We start from the raw sequence: 27,577 nt of genomic DNA on the forward strand, positions 1-27,577 counted from the left end.
ACTATTAGGTGGGACCAATGGTGGTGATATCTGAGGAGTTCTGCCGGATAGAGGAGAAAGGGGTCTCTGCCGAGAGGCTGCCAAGAGGCAAAATCCCACCGTCGAATGTCCAGCACAACGGCAACGAGGTGGTGCCATGTGCAAGGGTAATTGCCGTGCTGTTATGACCCTGTCGTTGGGAAACGCATCACGTAGGCTCCACATGGGGAGTAGGACGTGAAAACGTCTCTATTCTCCCAACACGTGGAGCATTTGGTCCAGGCAATGCAATCCAGCAGAAATGTTCCCGAGACAGCCTTCTCTGTCATCTAAGGTCTTAGTGAGGACGGTGTACCCAGAGGACTCTTATTTCACTGAGCCAGTAAGGACAGTCCGTGTGTTGTGGGCTGTTCAACTGGAAGTGTCTACATAACCGAGAGGGACCAAGGAAGGCCCAGGAGAGAGAAAAGCTCCGGAGTCCCCCTTAGATGTAAAGTTTGGGGCCAGGGCTGGCTTACAAGAGGAGATAGACGCTCAGGAGTCAAGAGGCAGCAGAACTCACCTGGTGCGGTCGTGGGCTGGGACTGGGCAGCTGTGAAGAGACAAGAGCACGTGAGACACCGCACAGAGCTGCCCCAACCGGACGCAAGGGGGAAGGATCTGAGCGGGTCAGATGCCATCGATGCTGGTCCCCAGCCACGGAGGGTAGGGCCCGTGACATCCACACCCTGGAAGGACGACCCTCTTCAAAGGGCCAGGCACACCAAGAACATGATTTCCCATGTCAAGGTGATTGGCTCCAAGGCACACAAACCAAACGTGTGCCTTGAGCTTTCAGCTGCTCACCACGGCAGCAACACCGAGGAGTCCAGCTCCCGCCAACATGCCACGGCTGATCTTTCAGGCCTAAGCAGGGCTCATGACAAGGTTTGTCTGGCAGTCATTGCAGAAGCAGCTGGCCCCTCGCACCACAGACCCGCCGCACGGACCGGGCATCACCCCTCCAGCGGGGGACACGCAGTCAGGGGCTCAGGACCCCAAACCCGCCGCGGCCGTAGCCACACACATACAGGTTGGTCTGCAATCCTAGCCCTGGGATCCCCGCGAGAGACCCCCATTCAGCAGGCCGATCACTCGCCGCCACCTGCAATGTTGCAGGAGGGCCAGTGACGGCTTCGCGGGGACTGGCAGTTTGGCACGTGTCCTACTTTACCATCTCCACACCTGCCAGCCTGACAAAAACTGACACTGACGCTGACACTGACACTGGAGGAGAGTTGAGGAGACGTGAGGAAGACAGGGATGGTATATAGGTAGCTTCCAACGATCGGATCAGAACATGACGTCTCTCTTCCCTAGCCAACAGCAAGAGAAACTCCCAACGACAAGAGGCTCACCTGAACAGATGACACTGGCGTCCTCACTATGGCCACAGTTGTGCGAGTTCCAGCCGTTGTGGGGGCAGCGCCACAGGTAGGACTCTTGCCCGGAGCAGCGCACGTTGTCCAGGACAATGGGCCCTGAGCCCTGACCAAAGCGGGCACTTCCCGGGGCCGACACGGCCCGGCCACAGCCCAGTTGCCTGCACACCACGTTGGCGTCATTGATGTCCCAGTCGTCGTCACACACGGTGCCCCAGGAGCCTTGGGACAGGACTTCCACGCGGCCCTGACACCGGTCACCTCCATTCACCAGCCTCAGGGACAAACCTGCCTCGTTCCCTAGAAAGACAAAGAACAAAACCCACTGTCCATGTCCGTCTTCTGGCCAAAGGCTTAAGGCTTGGTCCAGACTCAAAAGCTTGCTCACGGCCAGTCTTCCCCGGGCACCGTTCCCCTTCGAACATGCCAAGAGCTGAATCTTCAGCCCACGCACCCTAAGAGCTGAGACACCTAGACAGACCTGTCCAAAGGATGCCACGATGCGGGAAAGGACGCTATGATGCAATGCATGTGAGTAGGAAGACAACCCCCATCCACGCTGGGCATGCTCACGAGGGCATCTTCCAGCCATCGCTGTCAGGCCGAGACCGCTGCCCTGTGGGGCAGCTTGTTGGCTTCTGTAGGGTCCTGCCTGGGTTCAGGCAGAGCCCCAGGACCTGCTTGCAACGTGGCAAGAAAGGTGTAATACTAGCACATGGGCCCCCTTCTTCCCAAGGCTATATGCTCCACGGCCTGCGAGCCATGAGGGAGGTCTCAGGAGATTGGACAGATCTCCAAGCATTACGTTAACCTCCTGCAGAACGGTCAGCACTGAACATCGATCCCACTGGAGTCAGGGGGCTATCCGCCTACCTTCAGACCTGGGATCTGAGAGTCACCTCTTTCTGCTACCAAACACACACAGAGGTTGCGGCAAAGAGAGCAAAGACACACCCCGAGTCCCCTCCTGTGACTTCCATAACCAAACTTTACGTAGAAGGAGAGTGAGCCAGGGACTTGGATAGGAATATTTATTCCCTGTTGGTCTTATAGGTGGGTAGACCGGGGGCCCGGGTGTCCAGAAATCGTGACAGAGGGAAGAGCGAGAGGTAGACATCTCGGGAAGGAGTCTTCGAAAAGAGTGTGTGGCGGGCCTCTTGACCACTGACACCTGCAATTGTCACCTTGCTGCACAGGCCTGCTGCTCGGCCAGCCCTGTTGGGATGAAGGCTCTGCGGGAGGACCACCTGGTCCGTCCACATCCATCTCGAAACCTGGCATGTCACTGTCTCCCTCACAGGGCCTTCGCATCCTGCCCACCCTGAGGTATGCATGTCTGAGTGGTGCTGGGTCAACCTGAAATGAGTCAGATATCCTAGTGCCTGTAACACACCATCACTTGCTACACTTTCACCCCCAGGGCACTGTTCATCTGCTTTGGACGTATGCACGGGACACAGATGAATCTGAGGGCGTTCCAAACGGCGAGCGATGGAGAGAATCCAGCATGCTCTGAGGTCCCTTCAGGAGAAGGGCAGTGGTCATCCGTGTCCATTGTTCCACCCAACGTGTCGGCCCAGATTGCATTACAGCTGAAATCCAAACACAGAGGCCAGTTCCCTGAACCTGCACGCAGCTGTCTCCTGGGACAGCCTGAAACAACTACACGAAACCTCCTGGGCCGATGGCCAGACGGGCCTCTTAGAGCTCCAGGTCTCTTTAAGAGCCACTGTCGTGACTAACTGACAAGCAGAAACACGGGATACCCATAATTTCGACCAAGAGCGGTGCTTCCCCCGAGCGCTGAGAAGAAGGATGGGAACCACGAAAAGAGACATTCCCAGTGGGGTCACCTGACACTCACCCGGGCGAACCGTACATTGGGGTGAACAGCTGTAATAGAAAAAACCTCAAGGCAGACACAAAAGCACACAGGTGCTCCAACTGGATCAAAGGTTGAAGAAATCAGCCTAATCTCACAAGCAGATGACTCCACGTGTCCTTGGGCAGACACAGCAAGGGCCCTCCATGAATCTCTCAGTCCTCTGGGAGCCCCACCCTATGCCCCACTGCCATTGCTTGCCTTGCTGGGCCTGAGGACTGGCTTTCCGGCAGTCGGAATGCCACCAGCAGGCCCACGAACACCCTCAGAACCACTGCATCCACGCCACGTGGAAACAGCTAGAATGGGTTGAACAGTTATGCTAGGAAGATCCCAAGCCTCCCATCCCAGGTGCTATGCGCTCAGCCTTGACAAGGTTTCACAGGCTTTCTGCAGGGGGCCAAGCTCAGGCCCCGGGGTCCTCGGTGGCTCATCAGTGTTCCATGTGCCACTCACCAGCCATTCCCTACATCGATCCCCTTCTCCACTACTATCACTGTCGCCCCAGATGCGCAATCTAGGCTGCAATCCTGCTCCCTAGGTTGGCTTCATGGAGGACCCCGAAGCATAGGGCCACAAAGGAGTGAAGGTGGCTCGTCTTTCAACCACATTCCCAAAAGGTGCGCCTTGAGAAAAGGGCCCTAGGAAATCAGGTGTGGACTGAGCAGATGATCCAGCTGACAAGCAGGGGGTCATTTTGGCTGCCCACTGAAAGGTGAATGCACCTTGTCACCCACAGTGTCACTGATAATCCCAAGCAATTTCTGTCCACAGAAAGAGGGCAGCCGCCCCTGCGGTCCACCTCTGTGGCACTTCAGGGGACAGCTGCGCCCAGGAGACCTCGAGACACAGATATCCAGGAGAGGTCGGGTGGGGACCCTGGAGAAAGGAGTGTGTCGGTTCTCAGTAATCGCCATGAGAGTTTTGAAGTTCACCTGAGCAGATGACACTGGCGTCCTCCCCATGGCGACAGTTGTGCGAGTTCCAGCCGTTGTGGGGGCAGCGCCACAGGTAGGACTCTTGCCCGGAGCAGCGCACGTCGTCCAGGACAATGGGCCCTGAGCCCTCACCAAAGCGGGCACTTCCCGGGGCCGACATGGCCCGGCCACAGCTCAGCTGCCTGCACACCACGTCGGCGTCATTGGTGTCCCAGCTGTCGTCACACACGGTGCCCCAGGAGCCTCGGTACAGGACCTCCACGCGGCCCCGACACTGGTCACTTCCATTCACCAGCCTCAGGGACAAACCTGTTTCGTTCCCTAGCAGGAGACACGAAAATTATCTTTCTCTTCCTCCCTGGAGGAAAAGCCCCAGGGTCTCAGTGGACAAGAATTACTTCAGGGACCATGACTTCTGCATGCAGGTTAAGGGTGCCCAGCACAGGACTCTCTGAAGCTTGCTCACCATTGTTCACCATTGAGGGGCTATTCAGATACCCCGGAGGGTCATGAGGTTTACGCATGTGCACAGTTTGGTGGCCCACGATGTCAGCATTGGGATTGCTGACTGGTCATGGGAAGCAGGGGCGAAGGGTGAAAGCCAGCCGCCTGCCTCCCTACCTCGATGACCAACCCAAGCACCTACATCAAGCCCAGAGTTCCTACCCAGCCACCATCAAGAAACTGTCCTAGACCTAGTGCTTACAGACTCCACCTTCCCCTGACCGTCCTATGTCGTGCACCCTACTACTGGGCCTGAGGGTTCTTGTGAAGGTTCCTTTATGCTGACCACTGACTCGTGTCGCTCTTAAGCCCCGAGCTTGTACTCAATCTGAAACAGTCCGTGAGCCCTCTGAATATCATACCAGTGGGCAGGACTAACGATCACTGACTCTGAGCTGTGCACACGCACAGCAGCCCGGACCTGTGGGTGGCAGAAAAGAAACACAACATGGCAGCATTAGGTCTGCCGGCAGGAAGGTCATTTGCCACGTTCAGCACGACAGCACAGCTCATGAGTGATCGGGCTCACCTGGACCCAGCCCTTTGCACCCTGTGAGCTGGGCTGGGGCATGACCATTGCTGGTTCTCATTCTTCCAGGCATGCGTTCAATGAGAGCTCTGGTCTCCAAACAAGATGGACACATGCAACAAACCCATGAGAAGACGACCGCTTCCGCAGCCGTTAGGAAAAGGCAAATCCTATCCACAGACAGATGACTACAATGAAAGGGACAGAAGAAGTCGTGTCGTTGAGGATGTAGAGAAAGCACAACTTCCAGACACAGCTAATGGCACCCTACATTGGTGTGGCTACTGTGGCAAACAGTTCAGTGCTTCCACAAGAGAGAAACATAACGTCATCACTTGACCCACACATTCTACCCCAGGTATATACCCAGGAGATCTGTAAACAGCTGTTCAAATATCAAAATTGTACGCAGCAGTCACGGAAAGCCTATTCAAATGAGTCAAAAGATTCAATTAATCAACATGGCCTTCAACCGATGAATGGTTTAAAAAAAAAAAAAAAGGCTAGGGATTCATGGGGCCACTGTGTACGTGTGCCATCGTGGTGAACCTTGAGAGAGTCTGCCATTGAAAGAAGCCAGCCACAAAGGGCCACATATGCACCGAATCCATTCATACGAAAATGCCAGAGTAAATAAATCCATATTGATAGAAGGCAGACAGGTGATGACCGGAGAGAAATGGGATTGGGTGTGAATGGTAACGGCATGGAATCTCCATCAGGGGCATGAACAATTCTGGAAGTAGATACTGTGCTGGTGGCACTGCTCTGACTATCCTCAAAACTCCAGACTCTAGACATCAGGCTGGAGAATTGTGGGGTAGCGGTTATGCCCAGAGACCCAAAGAGCAGAAAAGCAAGCACTATTTGGCCATTTGCTACAGTCCTGAGTCACACAGACCATCATCCCCGTCCTACTGTAGGACTGAAAGAAGCAGGAGCAGACACCCCTACGGTCCCTACGGAAGACGAGCTACCAGGCTGTAGGGGCAATCGAGTCCCTCTCAGTTGCCCCACGGACACTGCACTGTCAGCACAGAACCGGACCTGAAACCGGAGGCCAGCTCCAGCGTAGAGCGCGACATGGCCTGACAGCCCTGGGAGAGGCAAGCTTCTGTGCCTGGACTGGGCAAATGTGGGCAGCATTCAGCAGAGAGCACTTGGGACAGAACAAAGCTCTGACAGGGAAGAGCTTCTTTGGGTCAGAAACCGCTTGCCCTGAGTTGTAGGTACAGACACCATCGCTCCTATGAAGTCAAGTGGCCAAGACCCCTGTCCATGAGGGTCAAGGAGGCCCTAGTATCACATCTTGTCCCTGTCTCTGGAGGTATAGACGGTGGCCATGGGGACCCTGACCCGGGAATCAGAGCCCATGCACATGGTTCCGGTGACTCATCTCTTCCCAAGCAGGTATCAGAGGCCTCCCAGGACATGTCAACCAGACAATGGGTGACAAACAGAGTCCTTCTCCTGGTGGCACAGGGACCTGGCACTGGCATCGGCCCCTCATGTGCACAATGCACAGCCATAGTGAGCCCGAGCACATAAGAGAAAATGGTGCTAAGACAAACACTGTGAGCAGGCGGTCCTGGGACTTGTACATCCCGTTGTTCCTGAAGCTAGACCCACCCACCACTAATGTCCTCATCATGGACATTAGCATATGTCATATGCTCTCCTAGCATAAGACCGGTAGAGCTGGGTTCCGGTCAATTGCGAACAAAAGCATCCTGACTAGTAGATCCCACAACCGGTAGGTGGCAGGAAATCATAATTCTTGTGGGGAAACAGAACGCCCCACGCTGAATACGCTGGTTAGGGCGGAAGCCGAACCCACATTTAGGAATTTCACCCACGCCACTTGGTTATGGTGTTGATGATAATCTTTCGGCAGGAAATCAAGGATGCTTACCGTAGGAAGGACTTGTATACCACCAATCTGGAGAGACACAGAGAGAGAGACAGAAACAAAAAGTAGAATTAGAAAGGAGGTGGAGTCAGTCAAGGTTGGCTCAAGTGACTATTAGGTGGGACCAATGGTGGTGATATCTGAGGAGTTCTGCCGGATAGAGGAGAAAGGGGTCTCTGCCGAGAGGCTGCCAAGAGGCAAAATCCCACCGTCGAATGTCCAGCACAACGGCAACGAGGTGGTGCCATGTGCAAGGGTAATTGCCGTGCTGTTATGACCCTGTCGTTGGGAAACGCATCACGTAGGCTCCACATGGGGAGTAGGACGTGAAAACGTCTCTATTCTCCCAACACGTGGAGCATTTGGTCCAGGCAATGCAATCCAGCAGAAATGTTCCCGAGACAGCCTTCTCTGTCATCTAAGGTCTTAGTGAGGACGGTGTACCCAGAGGACTCTTATTTCACTGAGCCAGTAAGGACAGTCCGTGTGTTGTGGGCTGTTCAACTGGAAGTGTCTACATAACCGAGAGGGACCAAGGAAGGCCCAGGAGAGAGAAAAGCTCCGGAGTCCCCCTTAGATGTAAAGTTTGGGGCCAGGGCTGGCTTACAAGAGGAGATAGACGCTCAGGAGTCAAGAGGCAGCAGAACTCACCTGGTGCGGTCGTGGGCTGGGACTGGGCAGCTGTGAAGAGACAAGAGCACGTGAGACACCGCACAGAGCTGCCCCAACCGGACGCAAGGGGGAAGGATCTGAGCGGGTCAGATGCCATCGATGCTGGTCCCCAGCCACGGAGGGTAGGGCCCGTGACATCCACACCCTGGAAGGACGACCCTCTTCAAAGGGCCAGGCACACCAAGAACATGATTTCCCATGTCAAGGTGATTGGCTCCAAGGCACACAAACCAAACGTGTGCCTTGAGCTTTCAGCTGCTCACCACGGCAGCAACACCGAGGAGTCCAGCTCCCGCCAACATGCCACGGCTGATCTTTCAGGCCTAAGCAGGGCTCATGACAAGGTTTGTCTGGCAGTCATTGCAGAAGCAGCTGGCCCCTCGCACCACAGACCCGCCGCACGGACCGGGCATCACCCCTCCAGCGGGGGACACGCAGTCAGGGGCTCAGGACCCCAAACCCGCCGCGGCCGTAGCCACACACATACAGGTTGGTCTGCAATCCTAGCCCTGGGATCCCCGCGAGAGACCCCCATTCAGCAGGCCGATCACTCGCCGCCACCTGCAATGTTGCAGGAGGGCCAGTGACGGCTTCGCGGGGACTGGCAGTTTGGCACGTGTCCTACTTTACCATCTCCACACCTGCCAGCCTGACAAAAACTGACACTGACGCTGACACTGACACTGGAGGAGAGTTGAGGAGACGTGAGGAAGACAGGGATGGTATATAGGTAGCTTCCAACGATCGGATCAGAACATGACGTCTCTCTTCCCTAGCCAACAGCAAGAGAAACTCCCAACGACAAGAGGCTCACCTGAACAGATGACACTGGCGTCCTCACTATGGCCACAGTTGTGCGAGTTCCAGCCGTTGTGGGGGCAGCGCCACAGGTAGGACTCTTGCCCGGAGCAGCGCACGTTGTCCAGGACAATGGGCCCTGAGCCCTGACCAAAGCGGGCACTTCCCGGGGCCGACACGGCCCGGCCACAGCCCAGTTGCCTGCACACCACGTTGGCGTCATTGATGTCCCAGTCGTCGTCACACACGGTGCCCCAGGAGCCTTGGGACAGGACTTCCACGCGGCCCTGACACCGGTCACCTCCATTCACCAGCCTCAGGGACAAACCTGCCTCGTTCCCTAGAAAGACAAAGAACAAAACCCACTGTCCATGTCCGTCTTCTGGCCAAAGGCTTAAGGCTTGGTCCAGACTCAAAAGCTTGCTCACGGCCAGTCTTCCCCGGGCACCGTTCCCCTTCGAACATGCCAAGAGCTGAATCTTCAGCCCACGCACCCTAAGAGCTGAGACACCTAGACAGACCTGTCCAAAGGATGCCACGATGCGGGAAAGGACGCTATGATGCAATGCATGTGAGTAGGAAGACAACCCCCATCCACGCTGGGCATGCTCACGAGGGCATCTTCCAGCCATCGCTGTCAGGCCGAGACCGCTGCCCTGTGGGGCAGCTTGTTGGCTTCTGTAGGGTCCTGCCTGGGTTCAGGCAGAGCCCCAGGACCTGCTTGCAACGTGGCAAGAAAGGTGTAATACTAGCACATGGGCCCCCTTCTTCCCAAGGCTATATGCTCCACGGCCTGCGAGCCATGAGGGAGGTCTCAGGAGATTGGACAGATCTCCAAGCATTACGTTAACCTCCTGCAGAACGGTCAGCACTGAACATCGATCCCACTGGAGTCAGGGGGCTATCCGCCTACCTTCAGACCTGGGATCTGAGAGTCACCTCTTTCTGCTACCAAACACACACAGAGGTTGCGGCAAAGAGAGCAAAGACACACCCCGAGTCCCCTCCTGTGACTTCCATAACCAAACTTTACGTAGAAGGAGAGTGAGCCAGGGACTTGGATAGGAATATTTATTCCCTGTTGGTCTTATAGGTGGGTAGACCGGGGGCCCGGGTGTCCAGAAATCGTGACAGAGGGAAGAGCGAGAGGTAGACATCTCGGGAAGGAGTCTTCGAAAAGAGTGTGTGGCGGGCCTCTTGACCACTGACACCTGCAATTGTCACCTTGCTGCACAGGCCTGCTGCTCGGCCAGCCCTGTTGGGATGAAGGCTCTGCGGGAGGACCACCTGGTCCGTCCACATCCATCTCGAAACCTGGCATGTCACTGTCTCCCTCACAGGGCCTTTGCATCCTGCCCACCCTGAGGTATGCATGTCTGAGTGGTGCTGGGTCAACCTGAAATGAGTCAGATATCCTAGTGCCTGTAACACACCATCACTTGCTACACTTTCACCCCCAGGGCACTGTTCATCTGCTTTGGACGTATGCACGGGACACAGATGAATCTGAGGGCGTTCCAAACGGCGAGCGATGGAGAGAATCCAGCATGCTCTGAGGTCCCTTCAGGAGAAGGGCAGTGGTCATCCGTGTCCATTGTTCCACCCAACGTGTCGGCCCAGATTGCATTACAGCTGAAATCCAAACACAGAGGCCAGTTCCCTGAACCTGCACGCAGCTGTCTCCTGGGACAGCCTGAAACAACTACACGAAACCTCCTGGGCCGATGGCCAGACGGGCCTCTTAGAGCTCCAGGTCTCTTTAAGAGCCACTGTCGTGACTAACTGACAAGCAGAAACACGGGATACCCATAATTTCGACCAAGAGCGGTGCTTCCCCCGAGCGCTGAGAAGAAGGATGGGAACCACGAAAAGAGACATTCCCAGTGGGGTCACCTGACACTCACCCGGGCGAACCGTACATTGGGGTGAACAGCTGTAATAGAAAAAACCTCAAGGCAGACACAAAAGCACACAGGTGCTCCAACTGGATCAAAGGTTGAAGAAATCAGCCTAATCTCACAAGCAGATGACTCCACGTGTCCTTGGGCAGACACAGCAAGGGCCCTCCATGAATCTCTCAGTCCTCTGGGAGCCCCACCCTATGCCCCACTGCCATTGCTTGCCTTGCTGGGCCTGAGGACTGGCTTTCCGGCAGTCGGAATGCCACCAGCAGGCCCACGAACACCCTCAGAACCACTGCATCCACGCCACGTGGAAACAGCTAGAATGGGTTGAACAGTTATGCTAGGAAGATCCCAAGCCTCCCATCCCAGGTGCTATGCGCTCAGCCTTGACAAGGTTTCACAGGCTTTCTGCAGGGGGCCAAGCTCAGGCCCCGGGGTCCTCGGTGGCTCATCAGTGTTCCATGTGCCACTCACCAGCCATTCCCTACATCGATCCCCTTCTCCACTACTATCACTGTCGCCCCAGATGCGCAATCTAGGCTGCAATCCTGCTCCCTAGGTTGGCTTCATGGAGGACCCCGAAGCATAGGGCCACAAAGGAGTGAAGGTGGCTCGTCTTTCAACCACATTCCCAAAAGGTGCGCCTTGAGAAAAGGGCCCTAGGAAATCAGGTGTGGACTGAGCAGATGATCCAGCTGACAAGCAGGGGGTCATTTTGGCTGCCCACTGAAAGGTGAATGCACCTTGTCACCCACAGTGTCACTGATAATCCCAAGCAATTTCTGTCCACAGAAAGAGGGCAGCCGCCCCTGCGGTCCACCTCTGTGGCACTTCAGGGGACAGCTGCGCCCAGGAGACCTCGAGACACAGATATCCAGGAGAGGTCGGGTGGGGACCCTGGAGAAAGGAGTGTGTCGGTTCTCAGTAATCGCCATGAGAGTTTTGAAGTTCACCTGAGCAGATGACACTGGCGTCCTCCCCATGGCGACAGTTGTGCGAGTTCCAGCCGTTGTGGGGGCAGCGCCACAGGTAGGACTCTTGCCCGGAGCAGCGCACGTCGTCCAGGACAATGGGCCCTGAGCCCTCACCAAAGCGGGCACTTCCCGGGGCCGACATGGCCCGGCCACAGCTCAGCTGCCTGCACACCACGTCGGCGTCATTGGTGTCCCAGCTGTCGTCACACACGGTGCCCCAGGAGCCTCGGTACAGGACCTCCACGCGGCCCCGACACTGGTCACTTCCATTCACCAGCCTCAGGGACAAACCTGTTTCGTTCCCTAGCAGGAGACACGAAAATTATCTTTCTCTTCCTCCCTGGAGGAAAAGCCCCAGGGTCTCAGTGGACAAGAATTACTTCAGGGACCATGACTTCTGCATGCAGGTTAAGGGTGCCCAGCACAGGACTCTCTGAAGCTTGCTCACCATTGTTCACCATTGAGGGGCTATTCAGATACCCCGGAGGGTCATGAGGTTTACGCATGTGCACAGTTTGGTGGCCCACGATGTCAGCATTGGGATTGCTGACTGGTCATGGGAAGCAGGGGCGAAGGGTGAAAGCCAGCCGCCTGCCTCCCTACCTCGATGACCAACCCAAGCACCTACATCAAGCCCAGAGTTCCTACCCAGCCACCATCAAGAAACTGTCCTAGACCTAGTGCTTACAGACTCCACCTTCCCCTGACCGTCCTATGTCGTGCACCCTACTACTGGGCCTGAGGGTTCTTGTGAAGGTTCCTTTATGCTGACCACTGACTCGTGTCGCTCTTAAGCCCCGAGCTTGTACTCAATCTGAAACAGTCCGTGAGCCCTCTGAATATCATACCAGTGGGCAGGACTAACGATCACTGACTCTGAGCTGTGCACACGCACAGCAGCCCGGACCTGTGGGTGGCAGAAAAGAAACACAACATGGCAGCATTAGGTCTGCCGGCAGGAAGGTCATTTGCCACGTTCAGCACGACAGCACAGCTCATGAGTGATCGGGCTCACCTGGACCCAGCCCTTTGCACCCTGTGAGCTGGGCTGGGGCATGACCATTGCTGGTTCTCATTCTTCCAGGCATGCGTTCAATGAGAGCTCTGGTCTCCAAACAAGATGGACACATGCAACAAACCCATGAGAAGACGACCGCTTCCGCAGCCGTTAGGAAAAGGCAAATCCTATCCACAGACAGATGACTACAATGAAAGGGACAGAAGAAGTCGTGTCGTTGAGGATGTAGAGAAAGCACAACTTCCAGACACAGCTAATGGCACCCTACATTGGTGTGGCTACTGTGGCAAACAGTTCAGTGCTTCCACAAGAGAGAAACATAACGTCATCACTTGACCCACACATTCTACCCCAGGTATATACCCAGGAGATCTGTAAACAGCTGTTCAAATATCAAAATTGTACGCAGCAGTCACGGAAAGCCTATTCAAATGAGTCAAAAGATTCAATTAATCAACATGGCCTTCAACCGATGAATGGTTTAAAAAAAAAAAAAAGGCTAGGGATTCATGGGGCCACTGTGTACGTGTGCCATCGTGGTGAACCTTGAGAGAGTCTGCCATTGAAAGAAGCCAGCCACAAAGGGCCACATATGCACCGAATCCATTCATACGAAAATGCCAGAGTAAATAAATCCATATTGATAGAAGGCAGACAGGTGATGACCGGAGAGAAATGGGATTGGGTGTGAATGGTAACGGCATGGAATCTCCATCAGGGGCATGAACAATTCTGGAAGTAGATACTGTGCTGGTGGCACTGCTCTGACTATCCTCAAAACTCCAGACTCTAGACATTAGGCTGGAGAATTGTGGGGTAGCGGTTATGCCCAGAGACCCAAAGAGCAGAAAAGCAAGCACTATTTGGCCATTTGCTACAGTCCTGAGTCACACAGACCATCATCCCCGTCCTACTGTAGGACTGAAAGAAGCAGGAGCAGACACCCCTACGGTCCCTACGGAAGACGAGCTACCAGGCTGTAGGGGCAATCGAGTCCCTCTCAGTTGCCCCACGGACACTGCACTGTCAGCACAGAACCGGACCTGAAACCGGAGGCCAGCTCCAGCGTAGAGCGCGACATGGCCTGACAGCCCTGGGAGAGGCAAGCTTCTGTGCCTGGACTGGGCAAATGTGGGCAGCATTCAGCAGAGAGCACTTGGGACAGAACAAAGCTCTGACAGGGAAGAGCTTCTTTGGGTCAGAAACCGCTTGCCCTGAGTTGTAGGTACAGACACCATCGCTCCTATGAAGTCAAGTGGCCAAGACCCCTGTCCATGAGGGTCAAGGAGGCCCTAGTATCACATCTTGTCCCTGTCTCTGGAGGTATAGACGGTGGCCATGGGGACCCTGACCCGGGAATCAGAGCCCATGCACATGGTTCCGGTGACTCATCTCTTCCCAAGCAGGTATTAGAGGCCTCCCAGGACATGTCAGCCACAGAATGGGTGACAAACAGAGTCCTTCTCCTGGTGGCACGGGGACCTGGTGCTGGCATTGGCCCCTCATGTGCACAAAGCACAGCCATAGTGAGCCCGAGCACATAAGAGAAAATGGTGCTAAGACAAATACTGTGAGCAGGCGGTTCTGGGACTTTTATATTTCGTTGTTCCTGAAGCTTGACCCACCCACCACTAATGTCCCCATTATGGGAGTCACTGACTCTCTCCTAGCATGAGACAGGTGGAGCTGGCTTCCTGTCACTTGCGAACATAAGCATCCTGACTAGTAGATCCCACAACCGGTAGGGGGCAGGAAATCATAATTCTTGTGGGGAAACAGAACGCCCCACACTGAATACGCTGGTTAGGGTGGAAGCTGATCCCACATGGAGGAATTTCACCCACGCCACTTGGTTATGGTGTTGATGATAATCTTTCGGCAGGAAATCAAGGATGCTTACTGTAGGAAGGACTTGTATACCACCAATCTGGAGAGACAGAGAGAGAGAGACAGAAACAAAAAGTAGAATTAGAAAGGAGGTGGAGTCAATCAAGGTTGGCTCAAGTGACTATTAGGTGGGACCAATGGTGGTGATATCTGAGGAGTTCTGCCGGATAGAGGAGAAAGGGGTCTCTGCCGAGAGGCTGCCAAGAGCCAAAATTCCACCGTCGAATGTCAAGCACAACGGCAACAAGGTGGTGCCATGTGCAAGGGTAACTGCCGTGCTGTCATGACCCTGTCGTTGGGAAACGCATCACGTAGGCTCCACATGGGGAGTAGGACGTGAAAACGTCTCTATTCTCCCAACACGTGGAGCATTTGGTCCAGGCAATGCAATCCAGCAGAAATGTTCCCGAGACAGCCTTCTCTGTCATCTAAAGTCTTAGTGAGGACGGTGTACCCAGAGGACTCTTATTTCACTGAGCCAGTAAGGACAGTCCGTGTGTTGTGGGCTCAACTGGAAGTGTCCACACGTTGACAATGGTCAGGGAAGGCCCAGGTGGCAGAAACAGTCCACTGTTCCCCCACTGAAACTACTGACTGAGATAGTCAGGAGACAAGAAGCAGCAGAACTCACCTGGTGTGATCGTCGGCTGAGACTGGGCAGCTGTGAAAACAAAAGTACATGAGACACAGTGCACAGAACTGATATGACTGGACACAAAGGTCGAGGACCTGAGGAGGTCACAACCTTTGAAGCTTGTCCCCTGCCATGAAGAGCAGGGCACAATCCACCCACACCCTGGAAGGATGCTCCTTGTAAAAAGACCAGGAAGACCACAAATATTCTATCCAATAGTAAGGTGATTAGCTTCATATCTACATGTCATTACCATATTGAAGCAAAAAAGATCATCTCCGTAGAGCTTTTGGCAGCCTGCTGCAGAGGCAAGTTCAAGGAGTCCAGCTTCTACCAAAAGGCAATGGCTGATCTTTCAGGCCTAAGCAGGGGTCATGACAAGGTTTGCCTGGCAGGAATTGCAAAAGCAGCTGTCCTTCGCAGCACAATCCAGTGCATGGACCAGGCATCCCATTTCTCGGGTGGGAGATGCAGTCAGGGACTCAGGACCCCAAGCCCAGGGCCACCATAGGCACACACATACAAACTCTGTAATCCTAGCCGGGATCCCCATGAGAGTCCTCCATTTTGCAGGAGGATCTTTCGCCGCCTGATGCAGCATTGCAGGAGGCCCGTAATTGTTTCATGGAGACTTGTGGTTTGGTTCTTGTCCTAAGTTACCATCTCCACACCTGGCAGCCTGAAAAAGCTAATCCTGATTCTAGTGGAGAGTTCAGGAGACTTGAGGAAGACAAGGATGGTATAAGTAGCTTCCAAAGAGCTGATCAGAATGTGAGGTCTCTCTTCCCTACCCCTACCCCCAAAAGACAAACACCGAATGATGAGAGGCTCACCTGAGCAGATGACACTGGCGTCCTCACTATGGCCACAGTTGTGCGAGTTCCAGCCGTTGTGGGGGCAGCGCCACAGGTCGGACTCATGCCCGGAGCAGCGCACGTTGTCCAGGACAATGGACCCTGAGCCCTGACCAAAGCGGGCACTTCCCGGGGCCGACACGGCCCAGCCACAGCCCAGTTGCCTGCACACCACGTTGGCGTCATTGGTGTCCCAATCGTCATCACACACGGTGCCCCAGGAGCCTTGGTACAGGACCTCCACGCGGCCCTGACACCGGTCACCTCCATTCACCAGCCTCAGGGCCAAACCTGCCTCACTCCCTAGCAAGACAAAGAACAAAACCCGCTGTCCATGTCTATCTTCTGGTCGTAGGTTTAAGGCATATTCCAGACTCAGGGGCTTGCTCATGGCCAAAGTGCCCTGGGCATCATTCACCTTTGAACATGCCTAGAGTTTAATCTTCCTCACAGGGAAAGAGTGGAAACATCCTACACATCCTAGGCCTTAGGATATTCTGATGCAGGGAAGCACCTTATGATTCAATCGAGGTGAGTAGGAAGATAACCCCAAACCCCACTGGGCCTGCTCAGGATCGAGCCCCATAACTACTGGTTGCAAGCCAAGACCACTGCTCTGTTGGGCAGCTTTTTGGCTTCTGAGGAGCCCTGACGTTTTCTGGAAAAAGCCCCAGGACTTGATGGCAACTTGGCAAGAAAGGAGCAGTACCGTCGTGTTGCCCCCCTCTTCCTGAGGCCCCACTCCATAGCGTGGGAGCCATGAGCAAGGTCACAGCAGGACTTTTGAGGGCTCTAAGTATTACATTAACTCCCTGCTGGAGACTCTTCACTGAACTTCATCCCATGATTCCCCTGATTCAGGTGGCCAGCCCCCTAAGATCAGACCTAGGGTGTGAGAGACACCTCTTTCTACCACCAAACACACACACACAGGGACAAAAAATAACGAAGGGCACACCCTGCGACTCCTCCTGTCACTTCCAAACCCAAACTTTATCTAGAAGAAGAATGAGTCAAGGGGGTCATTTACCTATATTTGGTGTTACAGGTGTGGAGGTGGGGAGCCAGGTGCCTGGAAGTGATGACAAAGGGAAAGGCCAGAGTTAGACCTCATGGAAAGCGGTCTTTTGAAAGAGTTTTTGGCAGGCAGCTGACAATGCACATTGCAGCCTGCCACCTTGCTTCTATTTGTGATACACAAGCCTCCTGCTCAGCCAGCTCTCTTGGGATCAAGGCCATGCAAGAGCACAGCCTGGTCCATCCACATCAGTCTCTAAGCCTAGCATGTTCTTTTCTCCCTTACAAAGCCTTTGCCACCTCCCTGCTCTGAGGCATGTAGTCTGAGCAGTTTCCCACACTCTGAAGCTTGGGCAAAAAGCGTCAGGAGCATAGTGGGTTGACTTGAAACCAGTCAGGTATCTTGGTACCCGAAACTTGCCATCAGTTATTACACTCCTATCCCCTGGGCACTGTCTCTGCCACTTTGGATATACATGTGACCCTGATGAATCTGAGGTTGCTGAAAGCAGTGAGTGATGAAGAGAATCCAGCCTGCTGTCCCTTCAGAGGAGGTTAATCGTCATCCGTGTCCACTCTCCCACTCATCATATCAGCCAAGATTGCCTTACAGCTGAAATTCATGTAACGCAGGGCCAGTTCCCTGAACCTTCAGGCAGCTGTCTCCTGGGACAGCCTGAAAGGACTGGATGAAACATCATGGATTGATAGACAGATGGGACTTTAGAATCCCAGGTCTGGTTAAGAACCACCTGTTGGGGACTCTATGATGGGGGTGGGGGACAAAGCGTGTACATAGGTTCTCTGAAGAACAGTGGTTCTCCCAGAATGGGTAGAAGAGGCATGGGGCGGGGGGGGATGAAGAAAAGGAACATTCCAAGTACGGTCATAAGGACTCACCTGGCTGGCTTGTGGACTGGGTGTGAGTAGCTGTGAGAAAGAAACTTGAGGTTAGACACAAAGCGACCGGTGCCCCAACTGGATCAAGCTGGAAGATTATGAGACTATGCATACAGAGCTGATGACTTCACGTGCCCTCAGTTAGACAGAGCCAGGGCCCTCCATGAATCTCTCCATCCTCTGGGGGCCCCACCCTATGTCCCATTGCCATTGCCTGCCTTGCTAGGTCTGAGGGCTGACTTTCCAGCAAGCAGAATGCCACCACCCTGCCTGCAACAGGCTGCCAAATCATTGTGTTCATTCAGCATGGGAACAGCAAGAATGAGTCTGGGCAGTTATTCTAGGAAGACTCCAATTCCACCAGCCCAGGTGCAATGCTCTCAATCTTTACAAGGTCTCTTGGGCTTTCTGCAGGGGTGAAGCTCAGGTCCCTTAGTCATATGTGGTTCTTCAGCATTCTGTGTACTACTGAGCGGCCATTCCCTGCACCTTCCCCACTTCCAACTGCTATTCACTGCCTGCGCAAATGCACAGTTTGGACCGCAATCCTGTTCTCTGAGTTTGCCTCACTGATGACCCAACATAATTTGACCGCAAAGGGGTGAAGGTGGTTCGTTTTCCAACCACACACAAGATGTGTGCCTTGAGAAAGATCGTCCTGGGAAATTGGTGGTGTACTGAGTAATAATTCCACTGAGAAGGAATAATGGCTCCATTTTTCTGTCCACTGAATAGTGGATGGTTCCTTTCACCCACTATGCCATTGTTGTTGCAAAGTCATATTGGTCCTTCTCTGTTGGCCTAATAGGGGAGGAGAACATACTCTACCCTTTCTTTCTTATTGTACATCAGTTGCCTGCTGTCTCCAGGAAACCTTAGGAGGCACAGGATATCTCAGAGAGGGTTGGATGTGGGCCTTGTAGTATGCAGTGTGTTTGTTCCCATCAAAGACCACTTCAAGAGAGAGCCAGGAATATTTGTTTCCCACCTGAACAGATGACACTGGCATCCTCCCCATGGCCACAGTTGTGTGAGTTCAGCCATTGTGGGGGCAGCTCCACGGGTAGGACTCATGCCTCGAGCAGTGCACATTGTCCAAGACAATTGGCCTTGAGCCTTGACCAGACTGGGCAATTCCTGGGGCTGACATGGCCCAGCCACAGCCCAGCTGCCTACAGACCATATTGGCATCATTGGTGTCCCAGTCATCATCACACACAGTGCCCCAAGAGCCTCAGTACAGGACCTCCACGTGGCCCTGACACCAGTCACCTCTACTCACCAGCCTTAAGACCAAACCAAATTCAGTCCCTAAATGAAGGCATAACATTTCTCTTACATGTTGCCACAAATGACAAAGTCTTAGGACTCTATCATATTCATAGTGCTTCACAGTAGGTGAAGGTCACTGAGAGTTTTAACTAGGCTGGACTCTTAAAGTATCATGAGTTAGAATTCTTCAAGGTTAAAAGGACAGTGACTTCTCTCCCCAATCTAAGCCACTAGAACTTCAAGGGGAAGTAAATGCACCTTAGTTTGTAGCCTTGAGAGGGCTTAAAGACTATAAGTTTTTTGTCTGAGCAAAACAGGGACACAGCTCGACCCATGACTGTCCCATGCTGAAGAGAATCTCGTCTGATGACACCAGGATGTCTTGTGAGTTCTCATACATATCTTGGGCTCTGAGGTTGGCTTAGAAAACATTTTTCACATGCTCCTTCTGGCTCCATATTCAAGTCTTTGGGGCTAGAATGGCTGGGACCAGTGCATATTTGTGGGATGAAACAGGTAACTCTGTAGTCTAGAGACTGATTCCACTGGTCTCTGACCCAAGGCTCCTAGAGATCCCATATTTCAACTGATTCCTCCCCACCCACTAGGGATGGACAATGAAGGAAGCTCCAACTCAAGCTGGGCCCTGGGTCACAAGGGACCTTCCTTTGTGTTATATGCATACAACACTCTTTCTCACCCCAGTTCCTAGAATTCTTCCTGAATAAGAGTGACACCCATGTATATATTTGGCATCATTACCCACCAAAAAGGAGCCAAATAAAATTAATCATTACCTATTGCACCAGTAGTCCCAGTATCCTCTGTAGTGCTATCTGCATAGATAGATTATAGAAGGAGGGGGGAAAAACATAAAATGTAAAATTAGGTCCCTTCTGAGGAGAATCAATAACTGGAAGTAAAATAGAACCTGCTAAGGAAACATCATTTCTGACCTTGATTTCATCTTGCTATGTGACTTTAGAAAAGGGAACAAACCTGTCTAGCCTCAAGCTCTTTCATTCTAAAAGACTATTTTGGAAGAAATCTCTCTTCATTAACCTACTGACCTTGATTCTGACCATCCCACATGTGACCTATGCAGGGCTCCAGGGGACAGATGTAAAAATAACTTTTCTAATCCTTATGCTTCTAACTGATTTGTCTTGTCTAATTGCATTGGCTAGTATCTCTTGCACAGTGTTAAATGACAGGGGTCCCAAAGGCCATCTTGCCTTGTTTTCTACTCTAGTGAAAATGCTTCTGATGTTTACCCATTAAGTAAGATTATGGCTTTAAACCTATCATTTTCACACTGTTTCAAGGAACTGTGGTGTTCGTCCAAGGCCCCAGCAAGATCCTACCTGGTGCTGGGACCTGAAGAAGAGATGACCTGATTACTCCTCTTAACCCACTCTCACTAAAGCACTCATTTTGTTTCTGAATTCCCTATTGGACTTCTATCTGAGGTCTTTTTGGATCTAGAGAAAGTTGACTCCCACATCTACCCCACACTGGAGGTCCTGACAAGAGTAGGTCTATGTAAGTCCTATATGCAGTCTTGTGTCATAGTCAGATATTTAAGCCCCTGAGTTCCTCACCTGCACCCCTGGGTGGAGCAGTTGTACCAAAGAACTTGTCAGGCCCAGCTGTTACTCCTAATACATAGTCAGAGGAAACCACTCTAGAGAGGAGCAGGTTCTCCTCTTACACCTGCTACAAGTAAGAATCTTGGGAAGACATGGCTAAATTTAACAAAGCCAGTGTCCTCCTCAGCTCTGGTGACATCTGTGTCCTTAATCATAGGGAAGAGAAAGAGGTAAAGTCAGACTTCACCCCATGGCCTTTAGGGACAGGAAAGCATAATGCCTGAGGAACAGAAATGCCGGACATGTGTACCATTAAGATTCCCAGCTGATCCATGCTGACTCCTAGTCAGGGGCCTTCATGTGAAGGCTCTCCTTCTTTTCTCCTAGGGTCAACATTTCCCATGTGATATGGCAGTGACTTTCCTTCCCAAAGCCCAGGTTGCCAGAAACTCGAGCTGTATTGACTACCTCCCAGCTGTTTCATTGGAGGTGCCCCCAGGGGGGTGCATGGGACCTCTGATGCCCATAAGCTGAAGGACCATGGTTACTTTATACTGAGAAGGAACCAAGTTGGTCTGATATGGGCTCAGGAAAATGCACAAGCACGCAAGGATGCTACCCCAACAGGTTTGCACTTGCCTCTCCAGGCCCTGCAGCCAGAGACCCAGCACCCCAGCCTGGCCAGGCACCAACGTGCAGCGGTGAGGACCACAGGGGTAGGCCCTGAGCATGAGCAACAGGGCCTTCCTGGAGACAAGACGCCAAGCTCCACCTTGGAACTCCTTGGAAGTGCCTGTGCAGGTCAATCCCTCCCCAATCTCAGGGACATGGTCCCATTGAGGCCTGAGGCCTTGTTCAGAGGTTCCCTCTTTGTTGCTGAGCACCCCTATCTCTTACACCTTTTGCACCTCTTCTGGATCAGAGATGGCCCTGTGAGTACAGTGAGGTAATGAGCCCATAGTGATCCCATATAACAAATGTTACCTTCTACCGCAGCTGTTGCCAGGGATGCCTCCGTGGGAGACAAAGAAGCTAGAGTGGAGAAAGGAAGAGGTAATCAGTATTGGCTCTCATTTGAGAAGGGGTGGACTTCTGTTTCCTTAGCTCTGAAATAAGGGCTGTATGCAGTGATCTGGAAACCCCACCCACTGCTGACAGGCTCCATTTCTTCCTTACAAAACAGAATTCCTCTCTCTGTCATTTCATCAGCCCTTATTCAATGCTGGAATGCCACCAGAGATCTTCTTTGTTCCCACCACCAACCCCCGCCTCCGCCTCCACTGTCTCCATCCAAAAAATAACCCAGTTGACTCACAGCCCCACCTGATTTACAAGGTCGCATTTCCAATACAAACTGCCTATTTCTATAGCTTACCCACACCCTTAAATGACAAGTATCTACCATCACTGAGATATTCCTGAGGAGGTGGCCCCAACTAAGAATAAAGGCAGTTTTTTCAAAGATGCATCCCCAAATGCTGAAATAAACCACTCCAAAGTGACTGCTTGGAGGCCCACACTTTCTGGGGGAAGCCATTCTCAAGTGATGGATTATCTGGGTCACATCCCATGCACGGGGGCATGTGCACACACCAGTCCACATAGCAAATGCCAGAGGTCACTCTAAAGATGGATAATTTATGTAGGAATCCCCCTTTGGGGGACACATTGAGTGTTATCCTCAGGGTTTCTTTGTGGATTAAAAGACCACTTGGTGCTTGAACACCCACCAGCATTGTGTGAACAAGGAGAAACTCAGCATTGGCGTGTGCTAGGTTGAGCCAAGGAGAAGTTCTCTCTTCCACTGTGAGTGTAAATATCTTTTGCTTGTCATTTAATCCCCAGCAAAGAGAATATACTGGTTACTTCCGTGTTTGATTTTGGTATAGATTTAAGTTTTAAGGACCAGAAGTCCCTAGTCCTTCTCTCCTGACTTTAAAAGGAGGGGATAGGGCCACATAGGAAGGCATTTGGTCATCCCAGGCCAGGGATCATCAGAACGATACCACTGGGTGTTGCATTGACAAACTCTGGGGGAGCCTGTGACTGAAACCCACCTGCACCGCTTCCCAGCTTTAGGACTCCAGGCAAGTCACTTGCCTTCTCTGAGCCTGGGATCTCACCCTTTCTGAGTGAAAAGGAACCTGCCCTCTGACATCAAATAAGACATGGCTTAGAGTAAAGCAGGTAAACTGCAAAGTGCTGTGGGCATGCACCGTGATGTAGAGGTCAGCAGGAGCCTCTGCCATCCAAGGGGCACAGGCGACCACACGAGGCGAGGTCAGCTCTACCTGAGCACACAACTCCAGCGTCTTCCCTGTGGCCACATTCATGGTTGTACCACCCGCTGTGGGAGCAGCTCGACAGGTAGGGCTCCCATCCTGAGCAGTATACGGAGCCCAAGAGAATGTTCCCCGAGCCTTGACCAAAGTAGGCCCCGCCCGGGGCCAACACCGCAAGGCCACAGCCGAGCTGCCGACAGACAACATCTGCATCCTGGGTGTCCCAGTCATCGTCACACACGGTGCCCCAGTAGCCTTGGTACAGGACCTCCACGCGGCCCTGACACCGGTCACCTCCGCTCACCAGCCTCAGAGGCAAACCTGCATTGAAAGAGTGGAAAGCTCTCATCCTCTCTCTGCCCCCTTGGCTTTCACTCACCAGTACCCCCTGTTCCCCTCCTCCTTCTGACCACTTCCCCGTCTCCTTCACCCCTGTTTCTCCTCTCCCAGCACCTTACATATTGCTGCTCTGCCACACGCTGTCTTAGCCCTCTTCTCATGCTATCTTCCCCCTGAATGAGCTCATGTGCTCTGAGAGCTTTCCAGGAGGAGGGACCCCCAAAGCCACCTCTCCAGTGCTGATCAACCCCTACAAGCCCAGCCAAGCTCTAGACCAATATTCCCAGTGACCTTCTGGATAGCCGGGCCCTGCTGTCTGGTACCCAACATAGTCTCTTTTGTCTACTTCAATCATGGAGTCACCATGCTCCACATGAGCGGTGTTGGAAATCTGGTTGCTATATTGGATTCCCCCTCTTCTGTACCTCTTGTATCCAACGTATCAACAGGGTTGTCTTTCCTTTTATTCTCACTGCCATTTTGCTAGATCTTCCTTCTCCTGAACCTGGCCTACTCCAGGGCCCTGTCAGTGGACTTTCCTGCCCTCTGCCCCTCTCTCTTGAATCCATCCCATTGATGGATTCCATAAGCATTTATGGAGAGCTTACTCTATGCCCCTCCTCTGCCGATGGGATTGATCTGTTTCCCCCTGGAATGTCCCAAGTTTTATTTTCATAAATTGTGAATATGTTCAACTCATTTTCCTGCTCAAAGCACCTCACTGTATTCTCCACTTGATCAGGGTCAAGTCTTGGACGGCATTCATCCAAGAGTGGGCCTCAGGTCACCTTTCAAGCCTCCTGACAGAGCCGGGGTGCCACCGTCATGGGCACCTTGCTCCTGCCTGACATGATCCTGCTGAACCACCTGTGCTATGGGAGGAAAACAGGCAGCAGGGTCTGAGGAATCCAGCCCAACACTGTGACAGCAGGAGCTGGGTCTAAGGTATGCTTTTCAATGGTTGGTTTGTGGTTATGAGAAATTTATGGGGGGGGGGGGACCAGAGAGGGTGGGATGGGATGGAAGATAAGGGGGCAGGTGGTTGCTATGGTCTTTATAAAGGAAGGAATCAGAGAAAGAGAGAGGAAATGCCAATCAGGCTGTTTCTAGAGTATTCTAGAGGTGCATTCCAGGCCTCCTCAGTCTTTCCTGCTGCCCCTTCACTGCTGTGAATGTCTCTGCAGAAGATCTCTCAGTCTCCCTACCCTCAGATGCCCTTTACTGGTGGTCAATCACCAAAAAACTCCCCTCCAGCCCCTCCAAGGCCACATTTGGACCCTCAGGGCAGCTTCTGAAAGGACAGAGATTGGTCTCAACAGAGCCAAGAACCCCATGGTAGGATCCACTGTCCTAAGTGGTCACATCAAGGACTCTGACATATCAAATTCAGTGGAAAGTGTGCACAGATGCTCAGAGGTTGAGGAAAGATGGATAGATTTAGTAAGAATAGTGAACAGAGAACAGGCACCTGTTCTGGGTTCAAATTTCTGCCCAGACACTTCCCCACCCTGTGGCCTTAGACATATAACTATTGACAAGTGACCAATCTGTGCCCCAGTTTCCTCATCTGCAACTTGGGGGTAATAATACCACTTACCTCAAAGTGTTGGAAAGATTTCATGATAATAGCACTTACTGTGTGCATTAGCTGAGCACATACTACGTGCCAAGCAATATTTTTAAATGATTTTTTTATACATTAACTCATTTGGTGTATGAAACTGATTTTGTGCAAGGTACATAGAAAGTGCTTCGGAGATGTAAGTTATCATCAAGATAACTATCACTAAGAAGAGGCACTGGCTTTTTTTCACCTATCTCTCCTGACACCAAGCTGAAGCTAATCTCACGCAACGAATGAGCGAGAAGCAGAGAGAAGGAAGGAGAATGACAGCTGAGACTGGCTGAGTGCGGATCTGGGACACGCCTAGGGTCTCAGCATCCACTGACCCTTCCCTCTCCATCCCTGCGTGCTAAAGGACAGGTGCTAGCCCTGTGGCCAAGACTGCACTCAGCCTCAACTAGCCAACAGCAGCAGCAACAGCAGCAGAACTGGCTGGCTCAGCCAGTGAGCAAAACCCCAGGAAGACAAGTAAAGAAAAAATGTCTTACCATAGTCTGTAGTCAAGGGGTTCCACAGACCTAGACAGAAACAAAATTCACCTTGAAACAGAGGTTCTGCTGTTTATAAATGATGTACAGTCACAGAAATTGGCTTGAGCGTTACCTTACAACCATGCCAGGGGGCGCGGTGGCTCACTCTTGGGTCTCTGTGCCGACAGTGTTCTTGCAGTGTTTGGGGTTTTGCAAGAATAGATTACAAGTGGGCTGGATATGGAGTGTTTGATAATTTTAGATGTAATGAAGTACATGCCTCTTTACGCTGCCCACTTACGCTACAGTTTATAGCGTAATCTGTTCGCAGAAAGAAAGGCTAGACAAGAAAAGGCAGCGTAGACGGGTTTCTAGGATTCTGGATGCCAGTTGAATCCTCCTTCCAGTCTGAAATTTGAGTGGAGTCAGCACTCAGAATAGCCACTCAGAGGCCCCCTAAAAAAGTATTTATTCTGGCAGCAGATGACCTCTTCCTTCTGATCCATACCCTGTGAAATTTCTAGTCTATCTTGAAGAAAACCGACATCTAGAGAACCCTGGATCTTTATCATCAGTGAGGCCACTCTAAAGCTCTCCATGCCCTTCGACTTCAGATTAACCCTAAGGACACCTTCAGGGGCCATCAGGCTTAATTTTAGTTTTTGAGTTTCTTTTTTTGAGCAAATCGCATTCTATTTGTGAGGATTGATAGGTCATGACCTTTCTATGTTTTAAGAGGTCTTCCAAAGGACAAAAAGAATATTTATTCATTAGAAGAAAATACGATAGGGGCGCCTGGTGGCTCAGTCGGTTAAGCATCCGACTTCAGCTCAGGTCATGATCTCACAGTTCGTGAGTTTGAGCCCCGCGTCAGGCTCTGTGCTGACAGCTTGGATTCTGCTTCGGTTCTGTGTCTCCCTCTGTCTTTGCCCCTCCCCACTCATGCTCTTTCTCTCTCTCTCTCAAAAATAAACTTATAAAAAAACTTTAATAAAAGAAAAGAAAACAGAATAAAACTCATTCTTATAGTCACTATATGGGTTCACTGGATCCTTTTAGAAGTCCAAGATACATTATGGGCTCTCAGTGATCCCCTTTTTCCTATATCTTGAGACATTTTGCTATTTCATCATGTGAGAAATTGGTTCATCATTACTCATTAATTATTAACTATCATTAAAAAAGAGTTCTATAATAAAGACAAAGAGAGAATGGTGGCATTATCTAGAAGAAAAAAATGGAATGGTAGGCTTTATCTAGAAGACAAATGGAATGGGTCACCATTTCTCAGTGACCCAAATATCACCGTAGCTTTCAAGAGGGTATTTTTTTAAAGACTGGAGACACTGTCTTTGTAGGATGCTTTTGGCTTTCATTGAATTAAATTAAGAATTCAGAACGTTTCATTACTTGTTATCAATGATAAAGAGAAGAAAATTGACAAAGGAAGATGTTTCACAATAACTAGATGAGTCAGAAGAGGAACATAAAGAGATAGAGAGCAGTCCTGTAGATGCTAAGAGTAATGGTGAAAATGCTTGTACAATTGAAATCTCAGACTCTGAGCCTTCAAATTATGATAACCTAGAGGAACTTCCTCAAATGCAAGAATCAAAGAGTCAGTAATATAATTCTAAGTACAAAAACAAAATATAGTGCGCTCACTCACTTCAGTGGAAAGGATTTCATCAGTGATATTTCTCAGCAAGAACTTGGACCATCTCATTTTGCTAAAAGGACATGTGATGGTAACACTTTTACTTTTTCTAATGCTAATGTGCCAAAATCTACTTCATACAGGAGATCTGCTATGTTTAAATTCTTATTATAAATTTTAATAAATTTTCTTTCACGATCCCTTTTTTTTTAACTTCCTGGTACAGGGAAAGTTAAGGCATTTGACAAACTTCTCCAGATTCTTTGTAAATGTGAGTCCTGCTGGGAGCAGAACTCAGGGGTTCAGAGATTTGTCTCTCTCTAGCAAAACCAACAGGCCAGAGAGGGGACTGGATGCCAGAGAACCACCCCATTTGTCTCAACACTTTGAATGGGGGTTCCACACTGGACTTCTCCAGCTGCCCTGCTTCATATTGTTGATGACCCAGTAACAGGGCCAGTGAGGCCATGTAGCTGCACGCCCCTGAGGATGGAGAAGCAATCCAAAATGGAAACAAGAAGCTA

The 27,577-nt window shown here is 51.8% G+C and overlaps 1 protein-coding gene across 1 annotated transcript in view; it reads right to left on the minus strand.

Annotated features, from left to right (window-relative positions):
• Positions 1-27,577, minus strand: part of LOC132684797 (scavenger receptor cysteine-rich domain-containing protein DMBT1) — a 79,368-nt gene that overhangs the window by 38,165 nt on the left and 13,626 nt on the right. The window contains exons 4-19 of the mRNA XM_081790571.1: positions 25,415-25,444; positions 22,973-23,284; positions 21,666-21,713; positions 19,890-19,928; positions 17,821-17,850; positions 16,934-16,975; positions 15,883-16,206; positions 15,047-15,076; positions 14,429-14,455; positions 11,490-11,813; positions 8,649-8,972; positions 7,814-7,843; positions 7,166-7,192; positions 4,218-4,541; positions 1,377-1,700; positions 542-571 (exon numbers count right to left, since the gene is read on the minus strand). Of these exons, the coding sequence (XP_081646697.1) occupies positions 542-571; positions 1,377-1,700; positions 4,218-4,541; positions 7,166-7,192; positions 7,814-7,843; positions 8,649-8,972; positions 11,490-11,813; positions 14,429-14,455; positions 15,047-15,076; positions 15,883-16,206; positions 16,934-16,975; positions 17,821-17,850; positions 19,890-19,928; positions 21,666-21,713; positions 22,973-23,284; positions 25,415-25,444 (2,265 nt within the window). The remainder of the gene's footprint in view (positions 1-541; positions 572-1,376; positions 1,701-4,217; positions 4,542-7,165; positions 7,193-7,813; positions 7,844-8,648; positions 8,973-11,489; positions 11,814-14,428; positions 14,456-15,046; positions 15,077-15,882; positions 16,207-16,933; positions 16,976-17,820; positions 17,851-19,889; positions 19,929-21,665; positions 21,714-22,972; positions 23,285-25,414; positions 25,445-27,577) is intronic.

Source organism: Panthera onca, chromosome D2, assembly GCF_046562875.1.
Source record: "Panthera onca isolate mPanOnc1 chromosome D2, mPanOnc1 haplotype 2, whole genome shotgun sequence".
Lineage (NCBI taxonomy): Eukaryota > Metazoa > Chordata > Mammalia > Carnivora > Felidae > Panthera > Panthera onca.